Source organism: Neopsephotus bourkii, unplaced genomic scaffold (assembly GCF_033783945.1).
Source record: "Neopsephotus bourkii isolate Nb327-2 ecotype Australia unplaced genomic scaffold, CSIRO-AGI_Nbou_v1 NB_1707, whole genome shotgun sequence".
Classification (NCBI taxonomy): Eukaryota; Metazoa; Chordata; class Aves; order Psittaciformes; family Psittacidae; genus Neopsephotus; species Neopsephotus bourkii.
Window position 1 is genome coordinate 2625097 of NW_026902181.1, and position 15700 is coordinate 2640796.

At 40.5% G+C, this 15700-nt stretch overlaps 1 protein-coding gene across 3 annotated transcripts in view; it reads right to left on the reverse strand.

Annotated features, from left to right (window-relative positions):
* Positions 1 to 14353, reverse strand: part of PPP2R5E (protein phosphatase 2 regulatory subunit B'epsilon) — a 73472-nt gene extending 59119 nt beyond the window's left edge. Inside the window, exons 1-2 of one of the 3 annotated variants that reach the window (XM_061376262.1) lie at positions 13647 to 14353; positions 10732 to 10895 (exon numbers count right to left, since the gene is read on the reverse strand). In XM_061376262.1, coding sequence (XP_061232246.1) covers positions 10732 to 10888 — 157 coding nt within the window. In that variant the 5' untranslated portion in view covers positions 10889 to 10895; positions 13647 to 14353. The remainder of the gene's footprint in view (positions 1 to 10731; positions 10896 to 13646) is intronic. The other 2 variants (XM_061376261.1, XM_061376260.1) reach the window with 2 other exon arrangements.
* Positions 14354 to 15700: the final 1347 nt, after the last annotated feature.

Genomic DNA, 15700 nt, shown 5'->3' on the forward strand with positions numbered 1-15700 from the left:
CATTCATTTCCAAACTATGTGCTCTTTATTGACCATGAAGGCTTGGCACATTTCACCACAACTGAAGTAACTTTGAAAATGTTGGCTCTCAAATGACTTTTTGCTGTAGTGCAATTATCTGTTCATGCTAGGATGCAAAACAAGGAGACATCAACAATGAACTTCTGGCAAATGAGGTCACCTCAGAATCTATTCTGAAAGGCATGTCAATCCTCATCTCTGAAAAATCCTGGATTGGGACAGTTTGTGAAACAGGAATGACTGTTTCTTACCAAGCAGAAAAAAAAAGAAACTTCCTGAGGACACACTTCAAAACCTGCTTTTAGCCACCTCTGTTTCCAGATATTATGCCATTCCTTCATCAGAATACCCTAAAAACTTAGGAAAAATACTGTTACATTGCTAATGTAAATTTGAATCTCTCCAGTCCCCTTACACTCTGTCAGAACCAGATCAGAAGTATATACAGAAGTTCTAAGTATTATTTGGGTTTCATAAGGGTTAGTTTTAATTTTGTAGAAGGGCTGCTTTGGAGTAGGGATGTCCGTCATCCCCCCCCTCCCAGGTGTGTTAGTTGGAAGAATTTGTCCCACTTGAGATGAGAAGCTACCTTAACCAAACCTTAAACTTAGCCCTTCTTGCCCATGAAGCATGATGCTCCAAATGCTGTTTGTTGAACTTGACTGTGTGCATTATGGATGTGGTAGTTTAGGGACAATAGGACACTGAAAGAACAGGAAGGGGAACAGACTTGTCCTGTGGAACTCTGCATTTTTCCTGCCTTTGGAACTCCCTACTATTGGAAGGAGACAAAATATTGAGATATTCTGATGAAATTACTGACTCTGTGGTTGTCTTTTTCTTAAAAGACTGAATCATTTTGATTTATCACTTCTTCCTGAAATTAAGGAAGAGTGAGAAATTTCCTTTTGTGACCTGGAATTTCACAGTTAATAGGATGATGGAGTAAACATAATCTCAAATATTTTGTTCCTTTGTCCTTCCTTGCCACGACTCCTTTGACTCCTCACAATGAAGCATCTACAACTTTCCACGAATCTTTCCACTGTCTACCTTATTCCTAACCCACAATATAAATCCCATTTGCTCTTTTCTCTTAATACTGGGACTTGCTGCAGTTCTTTAAATCTCATTAGCCACAAGTCAAGTCTGGCTGCTCAGACTATATTCTAAAGCAGTTCACAGCAACGGACACTTTTTTTAAGATGATGGCATCCAAAATACAGGCTAGCAACCTCATTGATATGCTGTGTCTTCCTCAAAGTGCATCTAAATAGCCTTGCATTCCAACCCTCCCAACACACCTAACAGCTCTGCTCCTCTACCTTTGCATCCAACATACCATGAGACAATTGCACTGCTAAAGTTCTAACTTCAGCCACTAAATCCATCACAAGACAGACAATTCTGGAGCTGCTCTTCTCAGGAGGACCAATAACCACTTCTCTCCATCATCATTTCTAGTACTAAAAATAGAAACTAAAACTATAGTGGTGTTTATTCTTGAGTAAAATACCTGTTAAGGTCTAGGTTCAGCCAAAAGCAGATATAGATTTCTATCTACTAAGAACCTCTATAAGAGGTAAATCACAGCAGTGGTTATTTATTTTCTCACCCTCTTTGCTTTGCCTTTTAACCATTTCTGCACCTTTAAAACATGAACAGAAATCCCAGCCACTGCAGTTTCTTAGCACTGGTGGAAAGGAAGGTTCTGTTTCCTCCAATAAGTTGGGGGGGGGGGGGGAATGAAGGCCCAACAAAACCAACAGAAACATCAAGAGATTGCATGGAGGAGAAAGCACAGAGAAAATTATAGCATGAATAACAGAAAGGGAACACTGCCTTGCAGTACGGTCTGATTACTGAAACAGAGGGATCATGGAGCTGGCATGCTTTTCACAGGGTGGATCTCCATCCTGACAGGCCTAGGCTTGTCTCCAGAGGTGCAAACAACCACTATTAACACACTGATAGAGCTTGGGAAGAACACACACTGTTTTTTTCTTTAGAAATATAGCTAATTTTATCATTTTGAGATTTTCAATAACCTCTGCTATCCACCCTACCTGGAGCTTGTTTTCACATGTATCAGTGAGTTTTATCACCCTCTTGTGGAAAAATGAGTGAATTGTACCCATCAGAGGTTATAGGAAGAAGTGGGAGTAACGAAAGCAGTGATAAACAAGCAAAGAAGAAGAAAGGAGAAGTATGGGTCGGGTGGGATAAAGGGAAAGTGAAGGAGAACCATGACTAGTTACACAGTACCACCTCAACTTCTGCAAAAAGCTATCCCAAAAATGCTATTTGAAAACACCAAAGATAACATGCTGCCAAATTTATTCCTCAGTAACAGACAATATTCAACAAATAAGTTACATTCTATACAGTGATTCAAGTACTGTCTCAACTGTAATCAACACCTTTTGCGCCTTTGTTTCCACATAGATGGGAAAATAGATTCTCTATAAACAGCTTTGAACAGTTAACCTTGTGAGAAGTCAGAAAACACATACTAGATAGACTTCATAATTTATAAAGACACTGCATCTAACATCTATGCCCTGCTGCTGGAACGTGAGAGGGGAGAGCACGTGAGCTAAACTTCCCAAGAAAACTAATGGAAGTTTAGGCATTCACATTACATCTTACTGGGCAACATAAAAGAAAAATAAGAATATTTAACTCCACTAGAATCTGGAATCATCCTTTTGTCAGCTTCTGACTATTCCCAATATCAATTTGTAATATGAGAAACTTAAGTTGCAGCAGTTTTCCTTTGCAACTTAATCCGTATATAATTAACAATATATTCAAAATCTTGAGAGCAACAAACAAATTTACTGCCACCTGAAAATTCAGGTTTCGTATAAGCACACACAAAAAAGCAGCCAAGAAAGTCACAATAATATTAAACTCGTGACACTGCAAAGAGGTACAAAAATCCCAAACCACAAAAGGCCGGTTCAGATCAGGTAGATAAATATCACAAGCATGGTGAAAAAATTAGAGGTCTCACAGAACATATTGTTAGAACTTCCTGAAAATCTTTCAGGAATCCAACAGAAAACTACAGCCCACATACAGTGCAAACCACTGTTATTTTTTCTTAAAGACTCCAAACATTTTTCACACTAGACCATGTTGGCCAAGGCTCTGTCCAAGCTGGCTTTGAACACTGCCAGGAATAGAGCATTTACCACTACTTTTGGCAACCTGTTCCAGAGCCTCATCACCCTCACAACCTGAACTCCCTCTGTTTTAGTTTAAACCCATTACCCCATGTCCTATCACTACAGTCCCTGATGAAGAGTCCTTCTCCAGCATCCTTATAGGCCCCCTTCAGATGTTGGAAGGCTGCTGTGAGGTCTCCACACAGCTTCTCTTTTCCAGGCTGAACAGCCCCAGCTTCCTGAGCCTGTCTTCATATGGAAGGTGCTCCAGTTAAAGTGTTTTAAAATAAAATCCTTCCATTACATTGTTTTCAAGCAACACAACTTGCTGTAAGACTTAATATCAGACATACTGTGACAACTGATTCCCCTATAGCTTGACTTCAGGACTTTGTTCAAAACAGACAATTTTTTCAGTCAAGTGCAACAACTGAGGGCACAAAAGTCTTTTACACCAGCTCTTTGGACAGCCGCCTTACCTTTTGAAAATGCTTGATAAAAATCCTTAGACTGTAACTGCAGCAATTTTGGTTTTCTTTTTTATTTTATTTTTAAGCAGATAACCACACACACAGAAGCCATCAACCCTGTATAAAAGTTCACCACTATTTCGGTTCTGCTTAATTAACTGTTTGAGAAGACACTGGAGTAACCACATCACTAAAATTAGGAGAAGGTGAAATGTTTTTAACAATCTGTTTATACTGTGGCCCCACAGACACTTGTCTTAGCACAAATGAAAGGCAGTGCACTGTGGTATATGCTTGGGAACTTCTCAAAGAAGTTTCATCATCAGAAAAAAAACCTCATGTAACTGCATCTGCAATGAAGACTGACACAATCAGTGAGGTTTCAAACTTGTATAAGCTCTGCCATATCCTTCTGAAAGAAGACTGTAGTATTTTTCTAAGAGATTTTCTTTAACTTCTAATGTTTGTCCACTGCTGATATTTGTGAATTAGACAGTTACCAAGATTACACGGTGCCATCACTAAGCCATTAAATGTCCAACCCTACCAAAACTGTTTTGAACTCTGAGTCCCCTCATCTGTTACTTTTAAGGATTTTTGCCTGACTGAGCTGAAGAAACAGTAATAACTTGAATGAAAAAACTGTAGGTGAAAGGGAATTACCCTGCATGTAAAAATAGTTTTCTGTCCTCCTCCCACTCCCCAGAAAGCATAAATGAAAGTGCTCTTTTCTCAGGGAGGCAGTAGCTTACAACAGATGAACGTGAAGGGACTGCTTCCTGACTACAGAGCTTTATCAATGAACAGAATTAGTATCTCACTAAAAGTACTGAGTTTTAAATGAGAACAGAAAATTAAATAAGCACAAACTCTAAACTTTATATATGATATATATCTGCATATAAACAAGTTATATATATTTACTATTATACACATTTGATTTAAACCCACAAATTTTATATACACAAAATTCCAGAGATATTAAAAAATTTACCTTTCACAACAGTAAAGTTTGATATCAAAATCAATTATAAAGGCAGCATTATACTTCAACAATCATGTATACTAAACAGAAATAATTGCACGGCTAAGCCAGAAGCTTTCTTTCTCAAAGGAAAGGAAAATAAAGGAGGGACTACAGAAATAGGAGGTTCTATTACAGACCCATAAGGTTACACTTAAACACAGAGAAGAAAAATGTAATATTATTAAAAGAAATAAATAATATTGGGAAACATATTTGGGAGACCTATCGTACAAATACAGACTGAAAACTAAAGTTTCTAATGATGGTAAAGTCTACGTGCTCCTGCATAAAATTACCAAGATTTTAGACTCAATGTCGTGAAAAGTATAGAAATACATTTTACAGAGTGATTACAAGTTACTTCACTGTTTAAACAACTTAAAAAAAAAAAAAAAAAGAAAGAAAATAGAAAAGGAAGATGCGGGAATGATGATCATTCCTTAACATTTCCACATTTCCAATTTCCAGCAGGTAGACTTAGAAATTCTGGAAGTAAAACAATTATACTGAAGGCTTCATATTAAAAAGCAAAGCAAACCAAAACAAGCCCACCTTCGCCAGCTTCTCACCTTTCTTCCTCACCCCCCCAACTATTGCTATAGGAAAATCACCAGACCTAAAGAGAGTAAGAAATAAAAAAAGACAACTGAATGGAAATATTAGAAGATCAAGGCTAAGCTTACAGTTTCTCAGCAACCACAGTTCCACTAATACACTGTTAAGATAAGGAAGTATTCTTTTATTATGATCTAAAGTTTAAGTCAGCATTTCTACACATTCTCGACAAATGTGGCTACGCAAAACTACATTTCAATTGTAGGAGACAGTAACAAGCAGAAAAAAATTTCAAAAAGACACAATGTTATTAGCATATGGCCCTTTCTAAACACCATCAGAAACAATCAGAAATCTGTAAGATTATTGCAAAGAATTTTCCTACACCCACCAGATTTTGAAAAAAATAAAGTATATATTAAAAAACAACTATCAAGACCACAAGAGGAAAGTGAAGAAATTAGTTACGTATGACAAGAACCTTATATATCAATACCTCATACAAGAAAGCTAGAGAGACTTTTTTAAAAGCGTGTAGTAACAGGACAAGAGGGAATGGCTTTAAATTGACAGAGGGGAGATCTAGGATTGATATTAGGAAGAAATTCTTCCCTGTGAGGGGGGTGAGATACTGGAACAGGCTGGCCAGAGAAGCTGTGGTTGCCCCATCCCTGAAACGTTCAAGGCCAGATTGGACAGGGCATTGAGCAATTTGGTCTAGTGCAAGGTGTCCCTACCTGTGGCAGGGGGTTTGAACTAGATGATCCTTAAGGTTGCTTCCATCCCAAACCATTCTATGATTCTGTGAAGTCCTTCTCCCATTTGGGATTGTGGTCCTATTCCCATAATATAATGATCAAAAGCAAACAAGTGAAGATATTTTCCCTTTTTGACTATGCAATGCTCTTTTGTTGCCAGTACAGCAACTCCTTAATGCCATGGAAACTATCTGATAAATGTATTAGAAGCTCAATAAATTTCATAATATTGAGGTAGCAAAGCAATTGGTATTGTTGACAGAGAACTTCTGTTCCAAGTGCCTATTTTAAGGAAGAAAAGTTTTCTAAAAATAAAAATCATACTTTGAGCTGTTTTCAACAAAAATACATAATAGTTTCAGAAAACCTGAAAGTAACTTACACTAATCATATCAGATCATTGTTAAATGTGGGAGGATGATAGGAAAACGTAGGCACACCTTGACATTACAAAAATGGGATACACGGATTTAAAATTTAACAGTCTTACTTTTGGATGGTTTGCTTTACCCAACTTACATATTTTTAATGAGGGCAAGGGGGATGGGAACAATACTGTGAATTGTATGCTAATATTTTGTACAATTTCTCAAAATGCTAAAAGTATACATAAGGCATATGATCTTTTTAAACATCTATATGTATGTCTCCATCCTCTGGGTACTCCCATGCCATTACAGATACTGGCAGAAACACAAATTAACTCCCCCTATACAGGTAAAAATGAAACTGCTCTGTTTTCACATGTCCAGTACTAACTACAGTATACTTTTTTCCTACCAATTGCTTTCTAACATTGCACTCCTACTGATCTACCTCTAGAGACCAAGTAAAAAGAGTACAAAATAAAAGAAAATAATACACCTGTCCAATGCACACACAGTACTATCTCATCTACAGAGCAAGCACGATTTGGTGCATGCCACAGACTTGATTAACAAATTTGGGCTGGGTTTGACTCAGGCTCAGAGGTGGAAATACTCAATCCTGGAAAAGGGCCTTTCACCACGACTGCTGTCCCACATCCAGGTACCTAAGGCACCTGCCAGCCTTGATGATACCAACAGCCCCTTTAAAAATAAAGCAAAAATCAGGAGCCATAATGCACTGCAACATATAGTTGCAGGCAAGAGCCTGCAAACATTTAAAAATGCGAGATTGAAATATACGTAAGGGTACACATAGTGAAAATACAGGCCAATTGTATCATAACTCCCATATGCACTTCTCATCCCATTCCTCTACACTTGAAACAAAGGAGGAAGGCTGTTCTACTGGATATTAGTCATATTTTAAAAGATAACTCCAAATTAAAGTCACAACACAACAAACAAAAATATTTAGTTTTTCTGAGAAGTTAAGACCTTACTGTAGGTGAACAGAACTGCTTTTTGGCAGCCTCAGAAGACGTTATTTTCTAAATACATTAAATGCTTGTTTACAAAAAGATACAATACACACTTTAAAGCAAACAAATACCACAGTAACAACTTCATTTCTCTATAGTTTTTTCTTACAATAAGCAATACGGAAAATTCCAGTTCTTCTTACTACATTTTCTAAGTAGCAGCTTATCCCTCAGACTTGTACACAGCATCAAAATACAGCGTCTTTTCTATTTTCCCCTCATGAAATATTTTTTTTACCAAATGAACAACAACAACACTAACTTATCTGTTTTTGCAATACAGGCATGTATGTTCACAGAAGGCAACAGACTGCATTAGAACACTACCAAAACAAGCCATTTCACTATATATGACTCTGCCCCTAGGGAAAGGAATGAGAACAGATAAGATGTGACAGATGTGTAGTCACGTCACTTAATACACTACTGGAAGGTGCTCAAATCATTATGGTGACAGGCATAGTACAAAAACTTGCAAAGAATGGACTAAGCATTTATCTAGCTTTCTGCATACATGGTTCTTGTAATCAAAGAAGATGCTGAAGTCCATAAAATTACTGTATGACAGAAGGCAGCCTGGGAATGCCAATATGCAAAATAGCTACTAAAAAAAAAAAAAAGGGAAAAAAAAAAGAAGGGGCATAGCATGTCTATTTCTGTCAGCAAAGTTCCTGCATTGTGAATATGCAATACATCTAAGGTTGAATTCAAAGTCTGTCCTCTAAAACTTTCCTTCACGGGTATTTCTTAAGAAGTTTAATTAAACTTGAAATTCACCCAAAACAAGAAATTTAAATACACACCTATAGATCTCCAAACGGAGACTTTTTCTGAGACTTTCAGAAGCTATTTTGTTGAAATCTCTGTTCTACTTTGGTTTGAAAGACACAAACAATAAGGATAAAACCGGAAGTCATATGGTTACTGGACTTAAGTAATAGGACTAGTCAACTGTTTGAAGGTAAGCGCAAATCTAAGAGTTTAAAAAAATTAGGATTTTGGGGTAATTGGCCAAGAAAAGTATGAAAAATGCAGGAGAAAATTGTTATCTCACTTCCTTCAGGTTTAATAATCCTGAATGTTACAAATCTAATGTAGGCCAAGAATATTTCCAAACAGCAGCATGATTTTTTAACTGCAAGTATCCCTTCCGCAGAGACCAATACCACTGCAGTTTCAGACAAACTGTTAAGCCCAAATCCTGCAAGTTAATCTGCACAGGTAGACCCCTGCACCTCTGGGAATATGCATTAAGTCAAAGAGGGAAAACTAACTCACAGAATCAGATTCTTAATTTGAAGCTGGACCACTATAACTCATTATGACACTAATCATAAATGCCTCATCACCGATCTCTGCTCCCCATCTGTTTGCTTTATCTTATTATGGTTTTATATCTCAATCCATGGGACTAACTACAGTTGTCAAATTAAGCACCTGTATATGCCTCCATTTCTGCAAAACCAGGTCTTCAGACAACAGCAACATTTTTCTTATGCTTCTGCACATGCCTGGTTTATTCCCTGAATGGGGCTACACAACAGAACAAAATTATTCTAACGTCAATTTCTTCATTTACACAAATCTCAATGTTTTCCAGTAATTTGCCCATTTAAACCAAAGGATAAACTCCATTCACCTTCTGAAGCAGCTAGTATTTTCAAAGGAAATTACCTGCGTACCAAAAATGACCTGAAGAATATAAAACTGAGCTTTAAAATTATTTGAAAGGTGCATTTGCTTCTTTACCATACCATCACAAAACAAGACAATGTCAGAAAATAGTACTCATTGCAGACTAAGTCAAAGCTACTGGCTCCAACTGACCCTACATTGAGAAATGCTGAACAGGGCGAGCACTCCAGTACAGCACCACTCTGTGCCTCCTATTCTGCCCTCTCTGCTTCCAAGCTGGTTACTGTCAGAGTAATGCAGTGGGGCTGAACATACCTTTCTTTTGACCCAGTATGGCCATTTCTGCATTCTTACAGGTATGTCACAGAAAGAAGTCCCCAATACTTTAATGACAACTCCACTAGGACTAATCCTAGAATCTTACTTTTTACTAAATTAAAAGCCATACATTTTTACTAAATTAAAAGATACACCAACCCCCATGACAGGAAGGGGGGGGGGGGTTGGTATTGTTTTGTGGGAGGGTTTTTGCAACTTTTCTTATAAAAAAGCGGGGTTAAGAATGAAACTAAAGTGCAATTACTTATTTATTATGTATTTCAATACTCTGATTAACAAATCTAGCAAATAGGTAGAAGAGAGAAAGTGGGAATTACACTGGCCCACTAAACAAAAATCGGACAAACAATATTAAACCTATTAATATTCCTATTTTCCAGAATTATCAGCACCAACCGTGCTTATTTTCACCATTTATAGCAGAAAATAAGAATATCAATGAAAGAGATCCACAAATCTAAATAAACAATTTGAGAATTCAGTGTAAAAGCAATGCTTCTGAAAGGCAATTCCCGCTTCTTCAACAGACAGACATAATTCTAATAGGTGCTTTTGACCCCTGGATTTGTACTGAAATTCAGTGACAACTGAAATTTAGGGAAACATTCAATATATTACAGAGATATTGGCATCCTTTCAAGAGTAGTAAGCTGGATCATAATTTTCTTTCCCAAATTAGAGGTTAAATCTGCCAGCAGAAACTCAACCAGAGCTGGGATACACAGGGTCTCAAAACAGTAGTGTCTTGCCTAAGACCTGATTGGCAGCATCTTCCCCCTTGAGAGGCTGCAGCTCATGGACCTTTCGATTTCAAAACTCACCAGAAATTAGGAGCTTGGAGCTACCAATTCACAAGAGATATGAGAGGGGGTCCCATCTCCCCACTATGACTTGCTGTAGGGCATTCAAAATATGCCTGTGGGCTGAATTTGGCCCCACTGTCTCAAGCTGCAAACCCACACATCAAGGAAAGATTAAAAAAAAAAGTTTCCCTCTGCTCACAACTCAATTTAGGCTTACCAAAATTATTCTTCATCTACATCAACTGCTGAGGATTCACTAACTAAAATACTCACACATAGCCTGAGTACCTTGAAAATTCAAGTCATGGTAGAGGTCAACATCAGCATTTAAAACTTCAAAAGTATTGCAAACAATTACCATACCCTCAAATCACTGATAAAATATTGTGTAGATCTTAAATACATACATTTCTGGCATGAAACATTTCTCATTGCTGACAAAATCTCCTTGTGATTTCAGGCAATAGAATACTTTTGATTTTGGAAGTTGACTGTAGAGTAAAATTGCTATTGTTTTATTTATTAAAACTCATTCTTGATCTTACCTTTTAGCAGAGGCAGGGGAGTTAACTCGATAGGCTTGCCCTGAGACCTAAACTGGGAGGAGCTTTGTGACCTCTTCTGTCTGGCTTTTCTGACGGACTTTCGAGAAAATCCGTCTACTTTATCCACTGATGGAGGAGTAGTTGGTGCTGAGGACATATCCCTACTGAAGGAAAACAAATGTTACCAACATATTCCAAGTGGGTAAAGATTAACTTAAATTTTCAAAAACTCATCTTCTTTCAGCACCACTCTCCTATTGAAGAGTCACCCAGACAGACTGAGAGCTAACCCACCAACGTACGTACAAATTACACGGAATAAACTTAATGCAACAGTGTAATAATTCTCACTTTTTCCATCTGTGTCTCCCATTTGCAAAATCCTGCCACAAAAAAATTCAGACCTAGTACTGACATCATTAAGTCAATAGAACTTCATAAACCTATAGACTTGACATAGGATTGTCGCCTTAACCACATATTCTTTGGGATAAAGTAATTTCAACTCATTCTTCAAAGGACCACACATGCGAAAGAATGGGTACACAAAAAGGGCAACTGTTTTTTTGCCATTACAGTCATCAACATGCACAGGACAAAAAAAAAAAAAAGACAGAAGAAATGTTCAGTTTATTTTCTGCCACACCTGCATACAAGTTGTTATTGAAATTTAAGAAAGTATAACAAAAAGTACTGCTATGCTTCACGATTTCACTAACACCGACAAATTCTACATATTACCTCTTTATTCTCCACTTTAGAAATACTCAGTTATTTTCTTGTAAGCTTATTTATACACAGTTATTACACCTTCTGGCATTTCTGTAAGAATTGCAGTGTGGTAAGCATAACTTTCTAAGGGCATAAACCAAACAAGGTTTGCAGGAGAGGCAAAGAGCCAAAAAAAGGTTTCTGCAAGCAAAAGTTCGTTTGTTTCCCAGCTCTATTAGCCAGTCGAAAAAATAAGTGTTGCTTCTTTCTAAAAAACTTGCCTTAGTAGTACTCCTGCATCTGATTCCCTACTACTATGAAATAATGAAAGCAAACATTTAAACAGTGAATTAATCATGCAGCTATTGTATTTACCAGCCTTGTCCTGGCTGCTAAAAAGGCCCATCACATCTTGGTGAAATACATGAGTAATACTTAAGGGAAATGAGACAGGAGGAATTTAGGCCTACATATTCCACGCAGCTCCGTGTACAGTTAACTTCACAAGCATGTGTACCTCTGCTGAAATCAACAGAGCTATCTGCATTAATAACACAATCGTTAACAAGAGCAGCTCTGTTGATTTGAGTAAGGCTACCCACTTGTGCAAAGTTAAGCATCGGCATAAGCATTTGCAGGATCAGGGTCTTAGAACGTGTCCTTGGAAAGCATTACTCATCCTCAATGTCTGTTGACTTCAATTACCAAAGTGAGTCGTATGCTAAAAGAAGTTGATTCCACAATATAGAGAACACTTTAGAGTGCTGGTTTTATTAAAATATTTGGTTACTCATATGCTTCATAAATTATTAAATCCACTGAAACAGACATGTTTGGCTTTGTCTTTTGTAAGAAAAGCTTTAGAAAGTATTATTTATTGCAACAGTGTAAACAAGTTCCAAAACAAAATTACATATATGTGCACTAAATCTATCAAAAATGGAAGTATAAACTCCATAGCTTCTTCCAGGAAGTATGTGCAGCACCCAGAAGCTGAACTGTGCAGCTGGCATTACAATAATGAAAAAGCCTTGCTCCATCTTTTTGATTTGTAGATATGCTTTCTAAATATACTATCAGCAACATGAACCCGTACCTTAAACTGGTCTTGTTTATCATTCGGGGAAAAAAAATGCCACCATCACCAGGGCATTCAGGCCCCAGCCAAGATTAATAAATTAAAAAGATAAACTGAAATAGAATGGCCTCTACTTTAGCAACCCACTTCTAAGATTTCAACAGTCCACTAAAAAAACATGCAAACACAAAGTTACCTGTTACATAAACCAAATTTTGGAAATATCAGCAAAAATATATTCTTAAAACCTGAATTGCTTGGCCCTATTTCATCTCTTAAAAAAAAGATTCACCTCCTCATCACGTGCACCAGTAAAGTGGAACCATTTCTGCAGAAATGTTTTCATGCTCTCTCAAAATTAAATTACAAAAAATAATAATAATGGGCAGGGGCTAAAGTAGATCACTTAAACTGCAGGATCATTGTGTCAGCAAGAAGCTTTACTGACACTTCTCTGCTGTAAATTTAGTAACAGTTTCCCTAACCTGCTTTATAAATTATTAAAATCTAATTCTAATTCAACAAGAATACATCCAACCTAACAACCTTACAGTAAACACTGATCTTTGTTTTTATCTCTCCAAATGAACATTCGCTTCCCTGAATACACTATCACAGTGAAATACACTGTTTCAAAGAACGGCGGGGGGGGTGGTGGTGGAGATTATTTATTGTGTGCGAATGGGAAAGCTGCAAACACAGCCACTGCTTCTTGGTTCTTTCAGCAGGGGATCTTAATTTATTCCCTAAGTATTTTGGTAAATAGGAAGCCACGCACATCAGATGTGCTGGTTCCCGGGGTAGGGGGGGTGCAATGCACAGAGAGGCGAGTGAACATGAAAATACCGACGGATACCACCACCAGGGAAGGAGCAGGAGGCTCGCTACCCGCCCGGGGAAAGAGAGGTGTAATTAGCTGCCTCCCGCCTGCTGCTATCGGCTGTCAATTCCAGAAAGGAGCCGCGAAGCACCGCAGCTGGAACATGTCCTCCCCGCAGCCCCCCGCGCCTCCTCATCGCCCCTCGGCCTCTCCCCCGCCCCGGCCCGCCCGCGCCTCCTGCCCGCACCACCGCCGCCTCACCTCTCCCCCGCGGGCCGGCGCAGAGGGACGGAGGGATGGAGTTACCTTGACTCTCCTGGTAGAGAAGCCGGAGACGGAAAGGAGGCGGTGGCTTGAGCCGGGCTTGGTGAAGCGCGGCCGATGCCTGGCGGCGGCGGCCCGAATGTACTACGCGCCGGGCTCGGTCCCTGCCGCGGCGGCGGCGCAGGAGCCTGTAGGCCTCGGCGGCGTTGGCGGCCTCCCCAGCGCAGGGCGGCGTTGGCGGCGGGTTCAGGAGCGGGCGGCTGCTCGGGCTCCGCTCAGTCCCATGCACTCGGCGCGGCCCGCTGCCTGCGATGGCTGCTGCCTCTTTCACATTCCCGGCGGAGCCCTGCGGAGGGGCCCTGAGGAGGCGGGGGGGGAGGGGGGGCGCGAGGGGAGCCGAGTGCGGGCCGAGCCGAGGGGGAGCGGCGGGCGCGGCGAGGGCGGCCGGGGGGGGGGGGCAGGGCGGGCGAGCGGCGCGGCGGTGCTGGGAGGGGAGGGAAGGCCTCTTCCGCCGGCGGCTGGCTCAGGTAAGAGGGGGGATCCCGGTGAGCTTCGGGGTCGCGCTCCGGCTCACTCCTATTGTCACTCTCAGCGGGCTCCGGCCATGGCACTCACTCACACACACACTCACTCACTCACAACCGAGCGTGCTGCCACCGCCCCCCCCCCGGCCAGCGACCCGCCCCCCGCGCCCGCCCACTGGATCCTGCCGTCGGGACGCGCCGCCTCATTGGCGCCCGCCGCCGCCGCCGGGACAGCCGGGAAAGGGGATCGTTGCTGTAGGAGGCGGTGCTGACTGGGGCGGCGGCGATGCCTGGTGTCTTGTTAGCGCCAGCTCTCTTCTCGTTTCTCTGCCGGCCGGGGGCGAGGTGGATGAGCGGCGGTTACTGCCGCCAGAGCGAGGCCCGTCGGCTAAGGTAAAAATCCCGGCAATGCTGAGATAAAACCTTGCTAATGTTGAGGTAAAGCTCCTGTCCCGCCGCACCAGGCCTCTGACAGAGGCCCGGAGCCCTTTTGCTGGGGAGGTCAGCGGGCAGGAGGCGTCTCCTTCCGGGCCGCCACCTCAGGTACGGCCCGCAGTGTCCGCGGTTCTCCCCGTTGCAGCGGCTCGTTTCTCAGCGGCAGGGCTCTGCAGCCCTGCACTTCCTGGCTTTGTGTTTCTTTAGCCACTGTGTGATTGCTTTTCGAGTCATTTTGTGCCTTTTTTAAAAGTGTATTTATATGTATAGCGGCCCGCACAACGAGTGTTTGTAGATAATATTGTTAAATATCATAGATTTTGTTTAAACTTATTTCCCTGGTAGCTTGGTGTTTGGTGGTTGTGTCTTGTTGCTTTTTTGTTTGTTTTTTTTCTTTTTCAAATAAAACTAGTGGTGTTCGTACGGCTGTTCTGTTTAGAAATACTATCCACTATTTCCCCTGTGTTTCTGGAAGAAAAAAATACCCAACTATTCATACGAGTAGCAGTCTTCCTGTGTTGATGTGACCAAAAACCTCCGAGGTACGGTCATTCTCCTTAGGAAGTGGCTTTAAGGGCCGTTTGAGAGCTGGTTGCTTTGATGGGTCAATCACATTCCCCCGGTTTGTGCAGGGAATGTGTACCTGAACCCTCTAAACATTACTGATTCTAGAAAGGACGCCTAGTTTTTGTTCCACTCAGCTTCTTGATTCAGCTTACCCTCTAGGTACGTGAGTACTGTTGTTGGCTTAATAGAGGAGGTGGGACTCTGGCAGACTTGATTTAGAGTTATTTAAGCTGTTGTGAAGCTATCTTCATAATTGCTCATTTTCAGCCAGGCGAATTTCGTGGACCAGCTCACACTGAGGAACCTGGAACACTAGTTAAAATAAAAGCTCCTTGCTACTGAAATACAGCTGTAATGGACATGAACAGTATGCTTCTTGCATATCATAAGACATATATCTCCCCCTATTTTTTTTTTTAACTGTAGACTAAGCAATTCCACATTGTTTCAGTCCTTGTGTGTCACAGTTGTAAACTTCTTAAGATGCTTATTATTCCTGTGTTGTTTCAAAATCATTCACATCTGTTTTGGACTGCAGCACCCAAGAGTGGAAACTACTACACATAAGGA